General features: G+C 28.7%; 2 protein-coding genes across 4 annotated transcripts in view; both read right to left on the bottom strand.

Moving 5' to 3' along the window:
* The window catches only part of LOC100202681 (transmembrane and coiled-coil domain-containing protein 3), a 57,959-nt gene extending 33,799 nt beyond the window's left edge, over positions 1-24,160 (bottom strand). Inside the window, exons 1-5 of one of the 3 annotated variants that reach the window (XM_065788560.1) lie at positions 23,179-24,160; positions 22,679-22,911; positions 22,494-22,586; positions 15,107-15,287; positions 5,969-6,160 (exon numbers count right to left, since the gene is read on the bottom strand). In XM_065788560.1, coding sequence (XP_065644632.1) covers positions 5,969-6,160; positions 15,107-15,287; positions 22,494-22,586; positions 22,679-22,911; positions 23,179-23,812 — 1,333 coding nt within the window. In that variant the 5' untranslated portion in view covers positions 23,813-24,160. The remainder of the gene's footprint in view (positions 1-5,968; positions 6,161-15,106; positions 15,288-22,493; positions 22,587-22,678; positions 22,912-23,178) is intronic. The other 2 variants (XM_065788561.1, XM_065788562.1) reach the window with 2 other exon arrangements.
* LOC136075427 (uncharacterized) lies at positions 6,852-9,599 on the bottom strand. The gene is made up of 4 exons (XM_065788563.1): positions 9,353-9,599; positions 8,049-9,258; positions 7,608-7,886; positions 6,852-7,484 (listed from the first exon to the last, which is right to left on the bottom strand). The coding sequence occupies exons 2-4, from the start codon at positions 8,709-8,711 to the stop codon at positions 6,894-6,896; spliced, it is 1,533 nt and encodes a 510-aa protein (XP_065644635.1). The 5' UTR covers positions 8,712-9,258; positions 9,353-9,599; the 3' UTR covers positions 6,852-6,893.
* Positions 24,161-24,608: the final 448 nt, after the last annotated feature.

Genomic DNA, 24,608 nt, shown 5'->3' with positions numbered 1-24,608 from the left:
GAAATAATCAAAATATTTCGTTGTTTAAATATTATTAATGCCTGAGCATGCAAGATGTAAAATAATTTATTTGCATTGTAACTAATTTTCTAAAAATTAACTAAAATAGTTTTTAAGGAATTTGAAAAAATTGTTAAATTATACTATTATACTTTTTTTTTTTTTTAAACATCTTCGCTTCCAACAAGGCTGCAAGCAGCCACTAATTAAAGTTGGAAGTTACTGTAAGAGAAAAGATGAAGGTTGTAGAGCAAGATAACGATTGACAGATGATTTAAAAGATTGCAAATTATATGAATCAGGAAAGCAAGATGAAGGAAGCGAATTCCAAAGAACTGATGTTTGAGGAAAAAAACTAGACGAATAAGCGTTTTTGGAGCACTTAGGAACAGTCACAGAAAAAGGATGACACTTAATTGAATGACGAGTAACACGAGAATGAATTTTAGTAGATGGTACAAGAGATGCTAGCTCTTTAGAGCAGTGCCCATTATAGTATTTATAGAAAAGAGAAAGAGAAGCAACATTACGACGATGTGATAATGGTTGGAGGTTGGCTGCAAGAGCAGGTCCAACTATGTTTACAATGCGTTTTTGCACCTTGTCTAAAAGAGAAAGGACATCATTAGAAGATCCGCCCCAGATATGGCAACAGTATTCCATACAAGGCCGGATTTGAGATTTATAGAGATAGAGAATAGAATCCAGAGTAAGAAAGTGGCGAGCTCGATAAAGAGATGCAACCTTAGCAGATGCTAATTTTGCAACCGATTTGATATATGGTTTCCAAGAAAGATTGGAAGTAAGAGTTAATCCTAGAAGATGAAGAGTAGGTGACTCATCGAGTACATCACCGTTCATAAATATAGGAAGATCTAAATTATTGCCATAACGATTGGCTGAAAAAAATTGAGTTTTATCTGAATTAAAGTTCACCAGCCACTGTGAGCCCCATGCTGTAGCAGAAGTGAGATCCTTTTCAAGCTCAAATGCCCCATCCAGGCAATCAGAGGGTGTTGGTTTCTTATCACGACAAGAATAAATGGTAGTATCATCAGCAAACAATGCCACCTTAGATGTGAGAATATCTGGAAGATCGTTAATGTAAATTAAAAAGAGTATAGGGCCAAGGATAGAACCTTGAGGAACCCCTGAAGTTACAGAATAAGAAGAAGAGTGTTGTCCATCGAGGACAACTTTTATGCTACGATTGGAAAGGAAGGATTCAATGATCTTAAAGATGTTGCCAGATACACCATAAGAAGAAAGCTTATGGAGAAGACCAGCATGCCAAACTTTATCAAACGCTTTTGAAATGTCAAGAGCGATGGCCTTAACCTCTCCACCTTCATCTAATGCACGATAAAACCTGTCAGTTATTACTGTTAGCAAATCAGCTGTAGAACGAGAAGATCGAAATCCATATTGATGGTCAGAAAGTAAGTTATTAGATTCAAGATGAGAAATTAAGTGTTTGTTAATTAAAGATTCAAAAACCTTGCTTATGATAGGAAGAAGACTTATGGGACGGTAGTTAGACGAATCCGATCGCTCCCCAGAATTTTTGAAGATAGGGATAATAGATGCGGCTTTCCAGCAGGCTGGAAAACAAAACTCTGATAAGCACTTGTTGAATAGTTTTGAGAGTATAGACGACAGCTCCGGAGAACACTTCTGCAAGACAATAACAGGTATGTTGTCTGGGCCACAAGCTGTAGAAGAGTCTAGGCAGGAGATCACTTTAGATACAGATGCTGGAGTGATATGAATGTCAAGCAATGGATCAACCTGTTTGTTGGCAATATCAGGTAGAACGCAATTAGTGGAATCAAGAGATGATATTGATGAAAAGTTTTTAGCAAACAGTTCGGCTTTGTCTTTAGGTGAGGTGACAAAGTCTGAACCATACAAGAGAGGTGGAATTATAGATTTGCCCTTATTATTGATATTATTAAAGATTCTCCAGAAGTCACGAGAGCCTAATTTTTGAGATGAGATACGAGATTTCATGACCTGAGAATAGCGGGTTTTGGTGTTAGACAAAACCTTTTTACAGTTGTTTCTAGCAGTAATAAACAGACGTCTGTTTTCTGGAGAATTGTTTTGCTGATAAATATGGAAGTAACGGTTTCGATTGGCAATCGCAGCAGCACAGTGTGAGGAAAACCATGGAGGAGAGTGAGGCTTGACCTGGAATCGTCGAGAGGGAATAAAAGATTCCATGCCAGCCTGAATCCACGAAGTTATGTAAGAAGCACATTTGTCGACAGGAAGTAGAAAGATTTCTACCCAAGGGCCATCACGAAGAAAATCACGGAAAGAATCCCAGTCAGCTTTACTGTAGTTGTAAGAGGTTCGATAATAGGGGGATTCAGGTGATGAAGAAGAATGAGATATTAGTTTTAAAGAGATCAAACTGTGATCAGAAGCTCCTAAGGGTGAATGTGGAGAAACTGAGCACTGACTAGGATCAGAAACAAGACATAAGTCAAGTAGAGAAGGTAAATGATTAGGGTTGTCAGGAAAGCGAGTTGGAAAGTTGACTATTTGAGTTAGGGATTGAGAAAGGCAAAAGTTGTGGGCTTTAATGCCTGCAGAGTCACTGACACTAGAGCCAAGCCATTCAGAGTGGTGAGCATTAAAGTCACCGACAACAACTATATTAGCTGATGGATAAAGAGAGAGGGCTTGGTCAATATGATCAGAAATAACATCAAAAAGAGTGCAGTCTTGAGATGAAGGAGAGCGATATAGAACAAAGAGAAAGGCAATAGAGTAAAGTGGTGCTAAACGAAAGCACATGAAAGAATAGTCTGTGGATTCAAACCTAGTTTCACGACAAACAGGTGAATTCTTACGAATGTAAATGCCCAGGCCAAGCATGTGACTATTGGAGTCTTTACGAATCAGAGGAAGATAACCATCAACACTAAGATCACAAGATGAGACAGCTGAACTCAAATTAGTCTCACAAAGAGCAAGTAGGTCTGGTAAACTTTGCAAGAGATAAGACTCAACAGAAGAAAAGTTACTTCGAAGACCACGAATATTAGTGAATGATAGGTTTAGAGAACTTGGTGATGATGATGGTTTTTTGTGTTTTATAGTTTTTGGTACTTTGTTCACTTTGGTACTTTGTTCACTTTGGTACTTTGTTCACTTTGGTACTTGTTCAAAGTTTAATTTTTATTTATTTTATTTATGTTTATTATATGGGTCGGTTGTTTTACTAACAATATTTATTTTATTCACATACCACAGTGGGCCAGAATTCACTTTTACTGGACAAAATTCATAACTAATTTAATATAAGGGCTATATTGACTAAAATTAGGATGAGTAATAATATGATGTTTGCGCTTCTTATGAAGGTGTTATTTTTTTAATTCGTTGCTATGGATACTAAATTTCGGATAGCAAAAATCTAGTTTTGGTATTTGCAGATATTTTTACGAGTGCTATGTTTACCAAATTTTATATAAGTACCAATATGAGGTCGCGCTTTTTAAAAACGTGAATATATTTTATTTAGTTGCTATGGATACCTAATTTTGCTTAGCAGCAACTAACTTTTACTAGTTGCATATGTTTTATTTGCGTTATGTACACTATTTAGCACCTGTTTTATTATGAGACCCTTGCTCGTGAAAAGCAAAACTTATTTAAGTTCAATATGATTACACGTTGCTAGATAAACTTGTTTTCCTGTAGAACAAAATTGTATTCTAATTTAATTAATTAGATTTTCTAATTAAAATTTGTATGTTTATATTGTTCCCATGCATTCACAATCATCAAAATCTTTGACAATGTAATCTATAAGTAGTACAAGCTTAGCAAACAATAATTCACAAGAATTTGAAGTTGACAAAGTTGCAACTTTTCTTTGTTTTTAATGATGATTCTTGAAATGATAATGTAGGTCTACCGAGTTGTTTATTTTTACTATCCTTCATTAATGTGGTATTAAAATCATTTTCAAGCCAAGCTGAATTCTTTGTAATAAACCTTGCACTGGTTAGTTTACTTTGAATCCATCTCTTAACATAATCAAAATAAATAAACGAAAGACTGTTAAGTCAAATAAATTAAAAAATTTTGCTTCTTGTGACACTCATGAAGCCTTAATAAAAACAGCATTTCAACATCTAAAATGAATAGCCACAACCAAAGCAACCAAAATAGATTATTAAATCAATTTGGTTTGACAAGCGCTAAATAAATAAGAACAAAATTTAAATTAGGATATATATATATATATATTATTGTTCAGTAATACGTTTTGTATGACTAAGACCGTATTATATGTTTTTCACATTTTTTAAAATTTTGTGCAAATAAAAATTTTTGAGCGCAATTACAGATTTTTTGTTAGGTAAAAGTGTTCAAACGTAAAAGAAAACCTAAGTGGCGCCTAGTGGCAGACAGATTTATGAAATTATTAAAGCAAACATATATAAGCTTTAAAATATCTGAGTATAAAAGCAAGATGTAGCAATAAAAAAAATATATTGTCAATTAAAAGCAAAAGTTAGACATTAAAATATTAGAAATTAGGCATATTTAAAGTTGCTATAAATATGTTAATTACATACCAATTTTAGTCTAACAACTTTTAAAATCTAGATAATATATAGAGTAATAATAAAATATTTTAAAAAGCGCAATATTTTATGTAAATTTTTTTTATTTCCATCGATTTTTCAAACAACATTTTTCTCTTTATAATTTTTTTTTTCTAATTTACATTTGCGTCTACTTCAACCACAGCATTAGTATATTTATTAAAACTTTAAGTGTATATAAACGGTTTTAAATTGTTTTATGTCTTTATATAGGTTCGACACCATTTAGAAGAACTATGTTGGTGGTTGAAAATGTTTAAAAAAAATTTTATACAGAAGAAAACATAAAAAAAAAAAAAATTAATTTTTAATTTTCTTTGGTTTATTTAAAAATCTGTAATTCAAAATTTATTACATAAATGACCTCCAAAACTTTGTTTTGTTTTTAACCGAAACCAAACTGAATAGATTAAAAAAAATTAAAACCGAAACGAAAAAACTGAATTATTGATTTTATGTTGAAAACTGAATAAAAAAAATCAAACTGAAAAAAAGCCCTTAATCGCGTGGCCTTAAGTGCTATTGTACTTAAGTGCGGTAGTGGTGTAATGGTAGAGCGCTCGCTTCATAAGCGAGAGGTTCCGAGTTCGATCCCCACCATGTCCCTGGTGGTACCGCGCTCAACTTGTTTCTCCGCGCAGCGGCCTTGTTTGTCAAGGTTCGTGTTTCGGAGTTATAGAGTTGAGAGAGGGTTATAACAACAATTAAGTAGCCTCCTCATCTGTAGTGGCCTTCTGGGCCTTGGGGAGGTGAAATAACAACAAAACATTATTTGACTGCTATCTGGTGAATACAGATTCATATTGAATTAGTAGCATTGCTCAATCAGGCAGCTTATATAGTCTAAATCTTGGTAATTTCCATAAATTTCTAGAAGACACCAGAAAATTTCTAAAAACATCCAGAACAGTCCAGAAAATACTACAAATACCATAAAGCTCAAGAAAATTCTAGGCTTCAAAAAGTGATAATGCTACTGACTGCAATACAACTACAATACAACTTATATACCATTTAGATTGCATCTTATATACCATTTAGATTGCAGTACAACTACAATACAACTTATAAACCATTTAGAAAATATTGTGTTGTGGGTAACCTTTTATAAAAATTAATCAGAATAAAACACATTTTTATTACTTTTGAGCAAAAGTTCATTGAATTATGACACAGGAAATTAATTATTTTACAAAAAGTTAAAAAGTCATAACCCTAATATATATATATATATATATATATATATATATATATATATATATATATATATATATATATATATATATATATATATATATGCATATTTCACAATATAGTAATAAATTCTAAAAAATGAATGGTACCTCCAAAAGATCCATGAAGAAATGAATGCACAGCATTATTGCCAGACAAACTTGGAAATGTGTGAATTTGGTCAGAATAATGGCCAGACAAAATAGGTAGTGCTGCCATGAAAATACCCAGGAGAACATCTTGCAAAAACAACATTGATATAAGGAGACTTGAGTAGTCCTCATCAAAACTCACAATATGATCTATGATAAGAAAACAGTCTATAATATTTTTAATAAGTGGAAGTAAAGTAGAGGTAGATTGCATAATGTGTAGATCAACTTTCAAAGTCAATCTACACTATGTTGCATGGAAAAACAACTTTTTTTCAAAGTTGTCTTGTCTGAGTTTTAAATGCATTTGATTTAATTAATTAATTAATATATATATATATATATATATATATATATATATATATATATATATATATATATATATATATATATATATATATATATATATATATATATATATTAGGGTGGTTCAAAAATAGGTCATGTCAAAAATTTGAAAAGAGCCCTAGCTTACGATCTGCCTTGACCCCAAAATAGTACTTAAATTTTTTTACAAATTTTTTTTTGATCATCGGAAAGGTCCCCACAAAGGGCAAAAGGGTCAATTTTTGCCCCGTTTTACGAAAAACTTTACCCCGCTTGTGGGACCCTTAAATTTTACCCAATTTAAAAAAAAAACTATCTAATAACATGGTAATGAGTTATACAACTTAAGTTTAAGGGGCTCTTTTCATGTATATTTTTTTAAGTAACTTTCAGAAGAATGATAAAACATTGAAAATCATCAAAACATAAAATGTTTTTTTAAAAAAAATAAGTATTTGTTTGAATACAATAAAAAAAAAACTTTACCAATACAAAACAAAAACCAAACACTTACAAGTGTTTCAAAAATAAAATGGATCAAAAAGTAGATTTTAAATTATACATTGAGTGCAGCTTTGGCATGATCCAACTTTTTACTACCATTTCGATTTCGCTTGTACACATGAGTAAAAAGAAACGTATCTTGCCTTTTCTCTTTTGAATGTGCTTTATTAACAAGTTGTTGAACTAATTTGACTGTTCTTTCTGAACAATCATTCACAATATCAAGATTCATGATGGCTGTTTCAAATTCTTGATAGAAATCATTTAAAATCCAATACTCTGCAGGAAGCTTAATCCATTGAACCTCAGCTTTTCCATGACCAAGCATGTCAAATATAAGCCAGGACTTCTCTGTAACTAGTGGAACTAAACTGGGAGGCTCATCCTGTGAAAAGTTTAAGTTCTTCAGAATGTCTTTATCCAACACCTGTCTTTCTAAGGAATACTCCTCTATAGAGGGTCGTTTTAAACCAAATAGTCTCTTAGCCATGTTTCTACGTTCTTTACATTTCTGATCTGCAATTGCTATGACTAAATATGGATCAAGGTACCAAGTATGTCGCATAATGGATTCAGAAACAGCTTGAGCTCCAGCTTTATTCAATTCCTCAAACCTTTTCATCTGCCAGTATGCTTTCATATCCTAATAGTTAAGGGTTAGATTTTTCAATGTTTAATTTAAAAATGAATAATATACCTACTTTATTTATATAGTATTTATTCAAAATTATATCTTTATTTTAAAACAATTATTCAGACCGTGTACCTGCGTTGGAGCAGTTGAACTTAGCTCCGCTCTAAGAAACCATTCAGTGTAAAAAATGGAAAGAAACTTTGTCATTTCAGTGATTTCATCCTTGCTCTCTTCATTGATTTCAGGGATTTTTTCCATAAGTAGAAACAGTTTTAGGTAAAATAAACTTTTACCCATGAATCTGGCATGATGAACAGCTCCAGGATTGTGAAGTTTAAACCTGTCAGTGTGTGACAGTACCATCAATGTAAGTTCAGCCAATTCTTGATAATCTTTACGAAACTTTCCATCCTAAACAAATTTTTTTTCCTAAGTTATAATAACTTCAATTACTTACTACAAATTTGTAAAACTGGAAAATTATATGTGAAGTACTACTTTACTATACTATTTTTTGGAAATAAGAAAAGATAATTAGATTTTAAATTAATTTATAAAGCTATTATTACTCACCTTCTTAAAAACTTTAGTGCTAATTATATATCTGCAAAATTGAATAGCACTCAGCCTTTGTTCATTAATCCAGGAATCAACAGGAGTTGATAATCTTTTTAAATCTTGATTTTCAGTATCTAGATTATTCCAATGGTTCTTCAGATGTTTAAATAATTTTTTTTCTGGTCCTGAAGTATGACTACTTGGATAAAGTTCCCAAAAATGGGTAACATGACGCTCAAAAATATGGTATCGACATGCAGTTAATAACATAGGGCGCTGTAAGTGCACAATGATTCTGCTACAAACTCCTTTTGCTTTACCTGTGTTGGCGCTAGTGGTATCAAAGCAAAGACACTGAACTTTATCCTCTAATCCAAAGTTAGAAATAAGTTCTTCTATAGCTTCTTTTTGGTGTTCTCCAGAACCTGAGTCGATTACTGGAATTCCAAGTAACTCGGTTTGTCCTTTAATCCAAGCAAGAACAGCTAACCTATCTTTTGAAAACTGTTTTTCTTCAGTAAGTTCTTTTACAATTTTTCCATCAAAATGAATTGTTATCAGAGAATTTGAAGATTTAGAAATGCTTTTTATATGGTCTCTGCTTTCATTTGCACCCATTACCACAGCATTCTCTGCTGCTCTGTATGATGAAGATTTAGAGCATACAAACTCAGACATGCATCCTCCAGAATTGACAATAATACTGCTAAGAATTGCTGTATGTTGATGTGGAGTTAAACCCTCTCAAACTGCTGTGTGAGCAGTATGGTGCAAGATATCCTTTGGTAGGTTGACAGAATTTGTAAGATCAATATATAACTCAATTTCAAATTCACTATCACTTGAATTGCTTTTATTGGTATTAAAAGAACTTAATGAATTTTCAGAATCAGTATCTGATACATTGTTTAATTTATTATAACTACATTTAGATTTATACTTTCTTTTTAATGAATATTGAAATCTCTTATCCAATCCCTCTAACATTCCTTTCCTTTCCTCTAATTGGTCTTTAAGAAAAGCTATGTCTTCCTCTTTGTCATTTTGGTTTCTCAACCTATCTTTTCTTATTTTCTCAATCATATTTAGTGGGTTTTCTCCGATCCAGAAAACCTTTTTCATATTTTCTTTAAAGTTCTTTCTTTTTTTAACTTCAGCAGCGTTGTTTCTTTTGCTTAGGCTTTTCAGCTTCATCCAGTCTTGCACCATTTTTGTGACCTTGATCCTATAAAATGAAATTATTATTATTAAATGCTTATAAAAAATTAAAAATATATTTTAGTGTTTTGATAAGGTTGTATAGTTTGATCTATCATTACCTTAGCTTCTGAGTTGTAATTACTTCAAATCCACCACGTGTCCATGGAACTACAAGTTTAGATATTATGCAGCAATGTAACTGACTTGTAGGACAATTTGGTGAGAATGATCCACTTTTGTTTGGACATCCTACAATAAAACTCAGTTTAACTTCAGGTTTAGATTTTCTCAGAAAGTTGTAGTATTGAAGAATTTCTTGTGTAGTTGCAAATTTATTGTAAGGAATAGTACAATTTCTTTTTCCCACTAAAAAAGTATCATCAACTCTTTAAATTTTTTTTTTTGGGTGGCATCATATAAATTATTAATATTTTATGTTAGTCTAAAATTAAATGTTTACATATAAAAATGTTAGATGAAATAATAAGATTATATTTTAATTTTGAAAATGAAATATTTATTTTTTATTTTATTTATAATCTTTTTTAATCTTTATTCAAAACAAAAATTGTTCAGCAAAAAAAGTTATGTTTTCAAATATTAAATTATACAAAAAAATTGAAATGTAAGATATTTTGAATATACCCACTAAAAACCCGCTTTTTGCTGAAAAAATTAAATTCTTTGAATGCTTGTTTTTGAAAAGAGCCCCTTAAACATAAGTTGTATAACTCATTACCATGTTATTGGATATTTTTTTTTTTTAATGGTTGAAGTTTAAGGGTCCCACAAGCGGGGTAAAGTTTTCATTAAAACGGGGCAAAAATTGACCCTTTTGCCCTCTGTGGGAACCTTTCCAATGATCAAAAAAATTTTTGTAAAAAATTTTAAGTACTATTTTGGGGTCAAGGCAGATCATAAGCAAGGGCTCTTTTCAAATTTTTGACATGACCTATTTTTGAACCACCCTAATATATATATATATATATATATATATATATATATATATATATATATATATATATATATATATATATATATATATATATATATATATATATATATATATTATATATATATATGAAACAACTGAAATGACATATTTTAAAAAACATCATACGCATGGCAGATAATGACAAGATAGTATTGATGACATTACAGTCTCTTCAGGAAAAGAAAAAATGAAGTTTTTATTTAAATTTTTTTTTTATCATATTTAGGTAATAATTGCTTAAACCCTCAGTTGATGTATTTACTGAAACTATGCAACACCAGATGTTTGAGGTAATAATGTTTTAGGTAATAATTGCTCAAGCCCCTGAGTGCTTGAGCAATAATTACCTAAATATGATAAAATAAATTTCTAGCAAATAAAAACTTAACTTTTTCTTTTCCTGAAAAAACTGTAAAAATTATTAAGACTATTAAAGATCTTAAGATAATAAAATATATAAAACTGTTAATTGTCAGGTCAGATGTATGGTCATCATGATTACCCTGCTACAGGTAACATATGATCAAGTGCAACCTGTTTTATGTCTTGCTGTCTTGTAGGATTGGCTTCACTGAAGCCTACAAGACAGCAGAAGCCACGCAATGTGTGTGTGCACATTTCTTTTTTTCTATAAGGAACTAAGGAAACGGGCTACTACTAAAAAGCTTCTTATTTAGAGAGGCATTCCCAATCTAGTACTAAAAGTTTCTTAAGAGTTTCTTAACTTTGCTAATATGATATTTGTATTTCATTTGCCAATTGAGTTCCATTCCACAGCGCAAGCAAATTAAATACTTATTCAAACTGTTGTCCTTTGTTACAGAAAATACTTTTTTTTTTAATTTTGTGTTATGCTGACGCAATATGTAGGTAAAACACAGGAAATATTCTTATAACTCTTAATAAAAAAGTTTTTTTAATTGAAAAGTAACTTTGAAATAAAAATTTCTTAGATTTTGGGGCTTCTAGTGCTAGCTTTTTATAAATAAAAAAATGTGTTAAAAGCTTGAAATTTTTTTAGTTTTTACTTCCAAAAGTAAAGTGGAGGATATAAAAACATTTTTAGTAAAAAAATCATATAAATACTAAAAAACATTAATTCAAATATTTATTATAAAAAAAATGACGATAATAAATTTAGCAATATGTTGTATGTGTGTGCATATAGGATTTGTGAGAGTGCTCTAAAAGTTAGGCTGCACCTTTTTTTGATTTAGCATATTGATTGATTTGGCAAAAAGTAGAGTTAGGCCAAACCAGGCTGCTCTGCTATTTATAAACCAAATGAAACAAAATTTTGTATTTGTTTAATAAAAAGATCAACCTATATTTTAAGATTATTTTTATAAATTAAAATAATTAATGAAATATATTAGTAAAAAGTAATTTTACTTTGTAATTCCTTAATATTTTTTTATGAACCACTGATCCACTAATAATTAAGAACCCTTTATAAAATGAAATCAAGTCTTATATCATTTATTAAACTACACATACTGAAAATTTGAAGTAAATTTAATGTGCCCATATTGAATTTAAGTTTTCCCAAACACACAAGGTATTGATATGAATATACCAACTTGAAGCATTATTACCCTGAGTTCAAGGACCATGACGCAATTTTATTGAATACCAATTGATGCAAAAAACTTATTTTCTACTTTGCTTAGAAACTTTGCAAATTTGTACAAGTAAAAAAACACTACTAATTATAAAAATTTGTTGGGTTCACTGAACAACCTTTAGATCTTGATTTCAGTTCAATGCTTATTACATTTTTCATATTATATATTTTTATTATAAATTGTATTATAAATAAAAATATAGGTAAAATACATCTTTTTTCTTTTTTTAATATATAAAACTCTATATCTAGTTTTACATTTGTAACTTTGCTTTACATTTATAACTTGTTTAATTTTTTGATTAATTTTTTAAAATTTTTAATTTATTATTTATAAATTTAACATTTATACACTCTAAGCTTTATTTTGATATAATTTTCTAATTACAAAAAAATTTTTTTTTTTGAAAAAAACAACAACAAACTGGGTCTACATTTTCAAAGCAGCTCCATACATTAAAAATCACACCTTAAAAATTGCATAACTTATGAAATACTTTGCCTAGAGAGATAATTTAATATTTTAGGAAAATTAAATTAGGCATGTAAACTTATGTAAACAATAATTATTTATTCTAAAACTTCAAAACGTCTCACATCCCTAATGTATACAGGGTTGGAAAAATATAATGGGACAAAAATAAAATGATGCTGTCTAGCCAGTAATAATAGTATATTGTCTGATCCTGTTCTAAATAACAGTACTCTTTTGTTTTTATCTGAACCATTCGACGCAGACAAACAAATGCTGCATAACTTACATGACAAAATTGACTAATTTGTATATTTTATAAATTTGTATATTTTAAATCATTAAAATTAGATGTCTTTGATTTTTTTGTTAATTTATGTGGAAAAATTTATTGGGACAAATTGTTTTTGATTAAAAATATTTAATTTATAATTTGTTTTGTAAGGTAATAATATTTTTCTGAAGGTAAAACACTTTATTTTTTCTCAAAAAAATTATTTTATAAAATATTTAGGAGCAAATTTTATATTTTAGCAATCATGGCTCCAGCAAAACAATATTTGAATGAGAATCAACAAAAATTAATTTTGGATTTAGTTAAACAAAAAAAAACTAGAAAAGTAGATTTAAGTCATCCAGAAAAGTTGCAGAATATATTGAAAATAACACTGAAACCAAACCGGTTTTTGAAACAGCAACATAAGAAAAAACAATTATTATTTGCTAAAACTCATGTTAATAAGCCAATATCATTTTGGAAGAAAATACTGTGATCAGATGAATCCAAATTTAGTTTGGTACATTCTGATGGTCAACAAAATGTTTGAAGAAAAACTGGCAAAGCATACCATTTAAGTTGCATGCAAGGAACCATAAAACATGGAGATGGTGATATAATGGTATGGGGCTGTATATCATGGAATGGTGTTGAAAATCTTGAATTTATCAAAGATACAATGAATTCGGATATGTACATTGATATCTTGAATAATAATTTGAGCGTGTAAATTGAGATTAGGTAGAAATTTTATGTTTCAACATGACAATGATCCGAAACATAAGTAGAAAAAAACAACAGAACTTTTATAAATCAAATCCATAAATGTTCTTGAATGGCCAGCACAAAGTCTAGATTTATATCTGGACTTTGTGCTGGCCATTCAAAGTTAGTGGAATCTTTGCCAAAACATTTGAATGCTATTATAAAAGCTAAAGAAGGTCACACAAAATACTAATTCTACCACAAGTCTTCTTAATAAACTATATATGTTATGTGCCCCATTACTTTTTTCCAGAGAATTTAGTCAAAAAACTGATATGTTCACTTATTATAAAATATGATTTTTCGAAAAATCTAAAAAATACTCTCAAATGCATTTTTTTAATAGAAATGATACTAACAACTATCTTAAGAAAATCATTTACTAAATAAAAAGTTATTTTTTTATGAACAAATTGGCAATTTTGATTAAAATTCAACATTTAAAATGGTTGTCCCATTATATTTTTCCAACACTCAAAAAACATAGTAGTGTGTGAATGTAAGTCTGTGTATGTATATATATATGTATGTGTGTGAATATGTAAACATATTTATACAGATACATATAAGCAATAATTCTTTTAATCTTAAATATTTATCCCTGAAAAGACTAAAGAATTAATTCTATTTTACGATATTTCGAATTATTGGAGTTCAAATTACAAGAGAATGTAAAAATCTTATTACTTGTTGGCATAAGCAGCACTGAAACATTTGCACATGTGCAAATTGACATAAGTGTGAAATTTCATAAGTGTGAAACAGTTGCTAAAACTGGCATAAGTGCATACTTGCATAAGATGGCATAAGAAAAAAACTGGTTAAGTGTGCTGAAAGAATTTGCAAAGATTGGTAAAAATACAAATTGGCATAATGCAAATCTTCATAAATACAAAACATAAATTGGTATATGTGCAAACTGGCATATGTGCAAATTTTTTGGGGCACTTATGCCAGTTTTTGAAACTGCTTCACATTTATGCCGGTTTGCACTAGCATAAGTGTGCCAAAAGAAATTACAAAAATGTGAAACACTTATGTTTGTAATTTCTTTTGGCACACTTATGCTAGTGTATGCAACTGCTTTGCACTTATGCCAATATTTGCAAATTCATTCAGCACACTAATGACTATGATATGAGTTTTTTCAATTGCTTCTCACTTATGCCAATTCACATTTATGTAAGTTCGCACTTCTGAAGATTCGCTGTTATGAAACTTGTACATAATGAGTTACCCCATCCAAACCAAACAATTATGGACATTAAACTTTTCTCAAGTTAGACTAATAATATACTATAATTAGGGAATTATAAAAATAAGATACAATATAAAAAAAAAAAATTATTAATAAATAAAAACAAAAATGGAATTTTTAATCATTTAGCAAAATTTTATCAAAAAATTGTTTTAATGGAAGAAATGACTATTAATAAACTATAACTTAAAATTTCAAGATTTACAATAATAAAATATTGGTAAATAAAAATTTTTGAATAATTTTTAAATTAAATTTTTTAAATTAAATTTTTTGCAAAATGTATTAAAAAAATTAAAAACTTACACAAATTTTACTCAAATAATATTTATTTAGGAATAGATTCAATATTTTTAGGTTTTTAGACCTTACAATAAATTACTTAATATGTTTGATGATAAATAGCAAAGCTGAAATCTACCAACCCTTTCAGAATTTTGAAGTAATAGTAGTAATAGTAAAGTAGTAAAGCTGACCACTGACCCTTTGCAGAATTTTGCGTCCGAATCATATTAGTAACCATAGTTGTGCTAGTAAAAGATAGACACAAGGTTACAAAAATGGTCTGTTTAGGTACGATATTAAACACGGCACCCCAAAACAACCCGATAACAGTCAAAGAGATAATTATTCCAGATATACCAAACAAAGAGTGATGGATGACCTAAAAATATTTTTAAATACAAAAGAAGCTAAATAAAAATAACCTTTTCAATTCACACTTTCAAATTTAATAAAGAAAATTTATTTAAACATTTTTTAAACATTCTTGATGTTGATATTTTTATATTATTATCAGTAAAAAAATAGCGCTCTCATTTTTGAGGTTTGAATCTATATTTATATGGTACATGATATAAGATTGTCAACAACAGTATAATATATAATAAAGTACTAAACTTTATTTACAATAATAGTTATTTAAAATAATATTAAACATTAAATAATAACTAAATTATAACAAAACATTTCATAACGATTAGTCACTTAAATTAAAGAAAAATTATTTGTTGAAATTCAATGTTGAACTTGAAATAAATAACCTAAACCATAACCATGGTTACCAGGTTTTCCAACCAGGACTAATCTTTTGATCTTGGCCAATATTAAACCAAAATGTTTAGGGAAATATATGATTAATTTATGTTTTTTAACATTTGCTCGATTTGTGACTTAAACCCCACATCTTAGAAATCCACTTATTTTGAGTAATCTTACATTTAATCCATGAAATTATCATCTTATCATAGATTATCAAGTGAGTTTTTATCATAGTTTATCTTTATTCATCTTATTTTAATTTACCATTTCTTACCAAATGAAAAAAATGGGAAATGGAACTTTTTTTGTTGTATAAAACTTGCATTTAAACATTACATTAAAAAATACACAACTCTTAAGATACACATTTCTAAAGAGTCCACTCTTTAGAAATGTGTATCTTTTAAAATCCATAGGTATTTAGCCATTAATAGTACAGATCTGGATCCAAGATTAAAAAAGTATTATACCTTTTTTTTTTTTTGCATATTTTTATTGGTTTTAATTATGCAATATTTTAATACTTATTCTGAAAAAGATTCTCAGTAACCAGGATAAGAACGTCTTAGTATCCAGTCTTGTTATTGACATAAACCATTTTTATCTACCTGCAATAAGAGTAATTCCATGTCAAATTAGCAGGCTCATGTCATCCCATGTTTTGGATTTTGCTAATTTTTTTATGTTATAGGGTTTATGAAAATTAAGAAAATCTGATACTCAGGATTCAATCTTCTTCACTCAGCATTTTTTGCAAAATACTTTTTGTTGTTAAATAGCAATATTTTATGAACCAAATGAGGTATCATCCTTAAATTTTGTACAAAGACAATCTTCCACATGGTAGAAACAAATTTCAAATTGAAAATTTTTTTACCACCATAACTACATTTAAATTAGATAATAAAGGCATATATTTTGGGTTATTTCGATGGTCAAAATGATGATGTTACCTTGATCATTTTTTTTAGGCATAAAATTTTTTTTAGGCATTATAACTTACAATATAGGTATCAAACATCACTATTAACAAAAAATATATTACTGCAACTTTTCTAAATGCAGCCTTTTAAGTAAAGCTTACATATATGTTGCTAACTTATTTATGACAAAATTAGCTATAATTTTATGTTGTAAAAAAATATTGGTAAATTTTTTTTGAGGACAATAATAAATTTGAAATTTATTTATATTTTTTTTTGTGCCTAGGGTAGGCTCAAAGTATGGGGAAGGGGCAATCAGACCTCAATTCCCCCACCCAAAAAAAAAATTATATTAATTATAAGATTAATTATATTTAAATTAAATATTTTTCCAAAATTGAAAATATTGGTGGTCTTATGGAGCAATAATTAAAAAAAAATTTTTTATTTATTGAAGCTTATTTTTTTTGTAAAAGACCAACATTTTTTTAAGTATAGAAACTTTACTAGGCTGTAATCCAAATGCATTTATAAAAGATATTTTTTGTAAAAGGCTATATTTAAAAAAGACATATCTTTTTCTTTTATAGATAAAACCTTTTATTTCCTCATTAGCATATTTTTGCTTCTGATTTCATGTTGTAAATACTAGTTTCCTGTTACTTAGCAGAATTTTTATATTTACTTAACTAATTAATAAATGTTAAATAATTACTATATGATCTGTAAATAAAATAAAAATTAATTACCCTTTAATCATGCATAAGAGGAAATCATATAATATGGCACATCCAATTATATGGATATTATAATAAAATGTATACATAATTTACCATAAACTAAATAATGTTAATGGTATTTCTAAAAAATATTTATTTTGCAAAATATTTTAAATCTAAATTTTTTGAATAAATTTAAAAATTGGAAAATACGTAAAAGTGTTTTATTGGATTAGAATGTAATGTTGATTGGCACAAGCAAGGTTTAAAAAGAAGACAAAGTCTTTTAGACCTATCAACATTTTCAAGTGACGAAAAATACAAGTTATTATAGAGAGCTGGTTTAATTGATTGTGGAAACTGTTTACAACAGTTTGCTATTATCATAGAGAAAATCTATTTAAAAAACATAGAAAGCGAAAGAAAAACGTAAAAGGTAATTTTAATATTATTTTCATGATTTGAATGATTTAAATAGTAATTAAATAAACTAAAAAAATCATAAGACAAACAAAATGCTTTTTTAATAAGAAAATTCAAATATTTTTATAAATTTAAAATTTAATTGTTTTATAAATTAATAAATATACTAATGTGTTCTTTACAATGATGTTTAGTTGATATTATTTTTTAAAAATTGTTTCTTTTTTTTTATAGGAAATGTAAAGATATCGCTATCAATAGAAATAACTCTTAAAACACAAGATATTCCTGTTGTACCTGGGTGGAAATTATGCACTAGTTGTTACATAAGGGTACATAAGGTTACCTTATACGAAAGGTTAGAAAAGCTAAAAAAGACATGGAATTTTGTATAAACCATCATTAAAAAAAGGAAAGTCGCTTCCCCATGAAATCATTAATCTAGTTCATAGCTTTTATCAAAGTTACGAGTACACACAAATAATGCCTGGAAAAAAAAATTTGTCAGTATAGGGTACAGGCAACACATGCAAAAAAGACTAATATTTGATGATGAGAGTGTTTTGATTAATTTAAAAAAACTTCATGTAGCATTTAAACACTCTAATTTAAATGTTGGATTTTCAAAGTTTTGTAGCCTTTGCTCAAGATGGTGAGTAACCACAAACTCGTCTGGCACTCAGAGTGTTTGTGTCTGTATCATGGCCTTCTAGAAATACAGGCCTTGACATCGCGATAAAATATCTTTTGACTGGAGGCCGATTCTCAATGGAAAGATTTACATGGAATGAAATATTTTTGTTTTGCGATGGTTATAATCAAATGCGATTGGTCTAAACACAAATTTTTAACGACTGTGTAGCGTTATTTAATCTGCAACGAAAAATGGCAGTTTAAAGTTAATCTTTTTGTAAAGTGCAACATATTTATCTAACAAAAAATTATAAATTATGCCTCAAAAATGTTGTGTTCCATGCTGTAATAGTGGTTATGCGTCATCAACTAAAAAGGTGTCCGCTTATCGATTTCTTTGTGATGAATACGAAAAAGAAAAGTGGATAAAAGCTATCCCAAGAAAAAATCTGATTGTAAATAAATACACAGTAGTGTTCTGACTTCATTGGCCTGTAGATTGCAAATCTTTTATATTTTATCGTTAAAAAGAACTTCCTACAGAACCGCCAACTGTCTTTTCCAACATACTAGCTAGCTGTCTTAGTTTACCTTTTTCTAAACCCAGAACAACAAAATTGTCATCGACCAGTATAAGAAATACAACATCAGATGAACTAGATAGCTTTAGAGAACATGATTTTTTTCGATTTGATATCATAAAAGAGAGACTCTTGCATAATAATGATCTTATTGTATACAACATGAATGACAATAATGATAATGTTTACATTCAGTCAAAAGAATTTGTATGTGGCATTCAAAAGTTTTTAGTTATCATTAGTAGGGATTTACCATTAACTTCATTTCATCTTGGGTCATCTTGCAGTATTCCCATTTTAATGTCAATATCATCATGTTGTAAGTATTGGTCAGTTTTTGATGAAATCATACATTACTTAAAAAATAAAGATGTTTGCCATAAAAAAAATGTATTACTCGAACATATGGACTGTATGTCTCAAAAGAAAGTTGGTGGATTTACTTACTCTCCTGATATAATTACTCGAGCATTTGAATATTTTGCTATATCTAGGTCTCTGTACAGCCAAATTTCTAATGATTATAAATTACCCAGTATTAGAACATTGACAAGAATCACTTCAAAAGTCGGATCACAAGTCTGGAATTTTTGAAAAATGTTACAATGAGTATTGAAAATACACAACATAAATGTATATTGCTGGTTGATGAAGTTTATATTAAATCCACATTAACTTATCATGGTGGTGTATTATTTGGAAATTCTGCTGATCAACCCAGTGTTCTTGCCAAAACAATGTTGGCTATAATGGTAAAATATTTATTTGGTGGACCAGAGTTTTTAGTAAAAATGATTCCAATTAGTCACTTAGATTCTGATTTTCTTTTTTAACAATGCAAACCAATTATTGAAACAATTAACAATCAACCCAATGCAAAACTGTTGTCAATTATTACTTAATTGGCACCATCAAATTTATTTCTATATTTGTGAAGTTTTGGAAAATTTGTAATGCGAAAGGTGTTGGAGCAGGTATTTGTTATAAATATGAGTTCCGTGCAGTTATAAGATCACACACAGGCAAAAGCCTGCTATTCTTATTAGATGTAGCAGATATGGTTGAAAAAATGAAAAAATCAGGCGCAAAACGTATTAAGCAGCTTACAAAAGATACCTCTGAATGTATTTCTCATTTGTGTAGGGGGTTAGTCAACATTGCAAGGTATCTTTTGGATTGTGGAAATGATTATGTTATCCTGGGGTGGTTCACAACTGATCCATTAGAAAAAACTTTTAGCAAGCTTTGCCAGGGTTCTGGGCGAACCTATTTTATTACTGCTCAATCTGTCATAGAAAAAGATAGAATCCAACATGCAAAACTTTTTTTACAGTTAGAAATGGATAGTTTTGATAATTGTCATTCCTGTAAAAACTGTTTTAGAAGTTTAAACGAGCAGGAGTGCGAAGTTTTTGATAACTTACCAGAATTCGAGGATAAAGTTCAAGCAGAATCATTACTTTCAATTATATATATTGCTGGTTATGTTTAAAGAAAAAATGACTATGATTATACTGATACACAATTTTATTATAAAAAATATGGTGCCTTCATTGATAACTTGAATAAAGGAGGTCTTGTTATTCCCATTGAAAATATTGTTCAATGGTGCATATTTTGTTTCGTTTTATTTGAGCAGTTATCAGATGAATTTTGTCGAACATGTTTGATGAAGCAATTCTTATTTGTATCAAACAAGTTTCAATTTGGTATTTATGACCAACATTCCGCACTTTAGCAAATATTTTTCTAAAAAATCTAGCAATAATAAAATCTCCAAGATGCTCCAAGGAGTCCAGGCAAAAGGTTTTAAAACTGTCATGAAAATGAGTTTTTATTTAAATGTTATTATATTATATAAGAAGTATATTATAGTTTATTAACTTTATTGTAGTTTTACTTTTAAGACAGCTCTTATATATTGTTATTATTATAGTTTTTTGCTCTCCTTGTTCGCATCCACTTTACTTATAAGCGCTTCGCTCGGCCTCCAGTCAATAAAAATTTTGGCGCGTTGTCAAGGCCTGTATTTCTAGAAGGCCATGGTCTGTATCTATCATCAGAATGTTAAGTTGTTAACTGATACTCTTAAAATTGACAAAGATTGTAAAGATTTAATGGGAATGATTGTTTGCAATTGGGATAATCTAGAGTACATGTTACATCAATCTTTACTATGTCCTGGTATTACTGCTTTAAAAGAATTCTTAACAGGAAAATTTGACAACAGTGATAAAGAAATAACAATTAATCAATGGGAAGGTACTGATAGAACTATACTGATCAATCAAAAAATCAATATTGAAGATGTTGTTGACCTTTTATGCAATAAAATAGATAAACTTAGATCTCATTCATTTATAGCTAAAAGTCAGGCCAAGTACCTTAAAGACTGTAAAGATTTTTTAAATCACAATGAGTGTATAATATTGGGTGACTTTGCAGAGAACTTCAAATTTATTGTTCAGGATGAGGTGCAAAGTTACCACAGGAATAAACCAAAATACACACTTCATTCTATTATTATATACTATAAATCAAATGGTAAACTGATATCTAAGCCATTTTGCTTTCTTTCTGATGAAGTTGAGCATGATGAATACTTGAGTATGATGTATGATGTATACTTTGTATATAAAATACAACAGCTCATTATCAATAACATTAAAGCAAAAATTTTACAAATTAAAAATATTAAAAACATCACTGATGGATGTGCAGCACAATATAAAAACCTTTAAGAACTTTTAATAATCTTCGCAGTTACAAAGAAGATTTTGATATTGATGCTGAATGGGTTTTTTTTTTTGCCACAAGCCATGGTAAATCTGCTTGTGATGGTACAGTAAAAAGACTAACTGCACAAACCAGTTTAAAAAAGACTATAACTGGATAGATTTTAGATGTAGATAAGATGTTTGAATTTTGTGTAACCAATTTATGAAAAATATTCAATTCATTTTGGTTTACAAAGCAGAAATGAATGAAGTTCGATCATCATTATAACAGTTTACTATGGGAAGAATCTTGCCAAAAAAAGATACTTTCACCATTTTATACCAATTAAAAATGTACAACTTCTTTTAAAAGGATAAGTCAACAAACTGATACTCAGACATTTAACCTTGTGCAGATACCAAATGAGCTAGTATCTGCACAAGGTTAAACTGGCGGAAACAAATTTCAAATTTGGCGGAAACAATTTTCAATTTGAAATTTGTTTCCGCCATGTGGAAGATTGTCTATGTACAAAATTTCAGGATGATACCTCATTTGGTTCATAAAATATCGCTATTTAACAACAAAAAAGTATCTTGCAAAAAATGCTGAGTGAAGAAAATTGAATCCTGAGTGTCTCAAGAACCATAAGGGGTTGGAGGTTCCAAATTTCAGATTTTCCTTATTTTCATAAACCCTATAACATAAAAAAATTAGCAAAATCCAAAACATGGGGTGACATTTTGTTTTTTTCTGCTGATTTGACATGGAATTACCCATAATGCAATTAATACATCATTAATCTATATAATAAAATTAAAGGGTTTCTTACTTTTCTTAGCTTTTCTTGGGAAAACTCAAGCCCAATAATAAACAAAACAAAAAAAACACCAAACTCTCCGATTGTCTCAATTTGCACAGTACTCTAAAAATGGAGTTTTCATTTGTAAAAAAATACCCAGCAGATATGTAAAAATTACAAATTGAATCAAAAAATTAAAAAAAAAATTGCATAACTGTTATGAATGCTGTACCAGATGGACCAAGTATAACTCCAGTCAAAATGCATGCAAAGATAAAAGGAAAACGCAATAAACTACAAACTAATGTCAGCAAAAAAGTACAAACAACTAATGAAAGAATCTCTTTTAAAAGAATGTAGTCCACATGTGTAGTTGTACCATCTCTAGGCTTTGAAAGCACATAGTGATTGCTGTCAGAATCCACAAGCATAACAATACCTTCGTTGTCTACAGTTAATAATTATATTAATTGTAGTATATATTTATGACATTACATTATTTTATGTTATTTTAATTTTATATGAAAGCAAACAATGACTAATTAAATTCTTTTTTAAAATTTGTTTAATTAATTAGAAATCTTTTTTGTGAAATTTATTAATAAAAACAAAAAAAAACCTTAAAATTATCAGTGTACAATAAAAAAAAGTAAATAAGAAATAAAAAACAATTGAAGTAAAAATTATAAATCAAAATAAAGTAAAAAAAGTAAACCATTTGAGTTTCCATCAATTTTAACGACAGTCTCAATTTCTATTTTTTTTGAGTGTATTTCTTTTCCAAATGCATTATCGTCTAGTTTCTCTTCTAAAACATCAGCAGCAACTGCCACACCGCTAATTAACTCTTTAAAGAAATGCTCCACTATGGTGTTGTACTTTTTATTGCTGAGATTTTTTTGGGCATGCAATTCCTCATTATGCACAATATCAACAATTAAGTTAAATTCATCTTCTGCATCCAACATAGCAGACTTTAACTGTTCCAATCTACCTTTATTTATTTCTTTTAGCTCCTCAATAGATTGGTAGTTTCCTCTAAGAATTCTTTTGAAATTTTGAAGGGATTTAAAGAATGAGTCAACAGACACATTCATTTCTCGCTGAAAAAGTTTAACAACTTGAAGCTTGTGCTGTTTTTCTATAGTGTTAATACCTTTGTTTTCATTTATAATTCGAATGTTCTCAGCTAATTTTTTATCGATATTAAATTTATGTAAGAAAATTTCATCAAGTTTAAGTCTCTGGCATATGTTTTTGTGATTCGCTTGATTAACAGTGGTAGCAAAAGAATTTTGATTTATAAGTGAGCATAACACATATGAAAAAATAAATAATCTATAAAACATTATTTCAATATCTAAAAAACATAGAACAGTTTAAAAATATAATTTTGGTTTGGTGACATTGTTAAAATGGTACACTTATATTGTAGTTAGTTTGGATAACATTAGATAAAGCGATACAGTATGCTTTTACAAAAAAAAATGTTCAAATTTGAATTTTATATAAAACAACATTTTTTGCAGAAACAATAAGGAAAACCAGGGGGACCATCTAACTTTCATTTTCCCATATTCTTTCTTGATTAAAATAAAAACTCCCAGACTTTTCCATGAAGAGTTTTCATTGACCATGTACATTTTATGTTTAAAAATTGTAAAAAGACATTGGTATAATATTTATATAACTATTATGAAAAAAAAAAAATATATATATATATATATATATATATATATATATATATATATATATATATATATATATATATATAGGTATATTATTATACTATATAATATATGTATATTATACATATATCACTTTTTTCATATAACATAGCTTATTAGCAGCTTCCCTTGCAACATCCTTTTCTAATGCTAGCTTCTAACTCCTTTACTGTTTTGTTTTATACACAGCTGGGACTTCTTTTGTTTTATTGATTTGCTTTTGATCCACTAAACAAAGGTTTTATTCAAACAATGAATGGAAGATTTCATATGCTTTGCGTGCGATGTATACACAGCACAAGATGCCAATGTCAATGGATTGCATCAAACATTTGAGTTAACACTAAAACCTTGTTGCCGTGCCAACTTGTACCATGAAACAAAATCATTACAACTTTAATTACTTCAAACAACATTA

Source organism: Hydra vulgaris, chromosome 01 (assembly GCF_038396675.1).
Source record: "Hydra vulgaris chromosome 01, alternate assembly HydraT2T_AEP".
Taxonomy (NCBI): domain Eukaryota; kingdom Metazoa; phylum Cnidaria; class Hydrozoa; order Anthoathecata; family Hydridae; genus Hydra; species Hydra vulgaris.
Note: the sequence above shows the minus strand (reverse complement) of the source record. Positions and strands in the feature narration are given on the sequence as shown.

What these genes read in the sequence shown, in the direction of transcription:
- LOC136075427 (XM_065788563.1), bottom strand. Translation starts at nt 8,711, where the DNA reads ATGTCTGAGTTTGTATGCTCTAAATCTTCATCATACAGAGCAGCAGAG. An exon ending in GCACTAAAGTTTTTAAGAAG is followed by an intron (nt 7,887 to 8,048) that starts GTGAGTAATAAT and finishes AAATTTGTTTAG; the next exon opens with GATGGAAAGTTTCGTAAAGA. An exon ending in GTTCAACTGCTCCAACGCAG is followed by an intron (nt 7,485 to 7,607) that starts GTACACGGTCTG and finishes CTTAACTATTAG; the next exon opens with GATATGAAAGCATACTGGCA.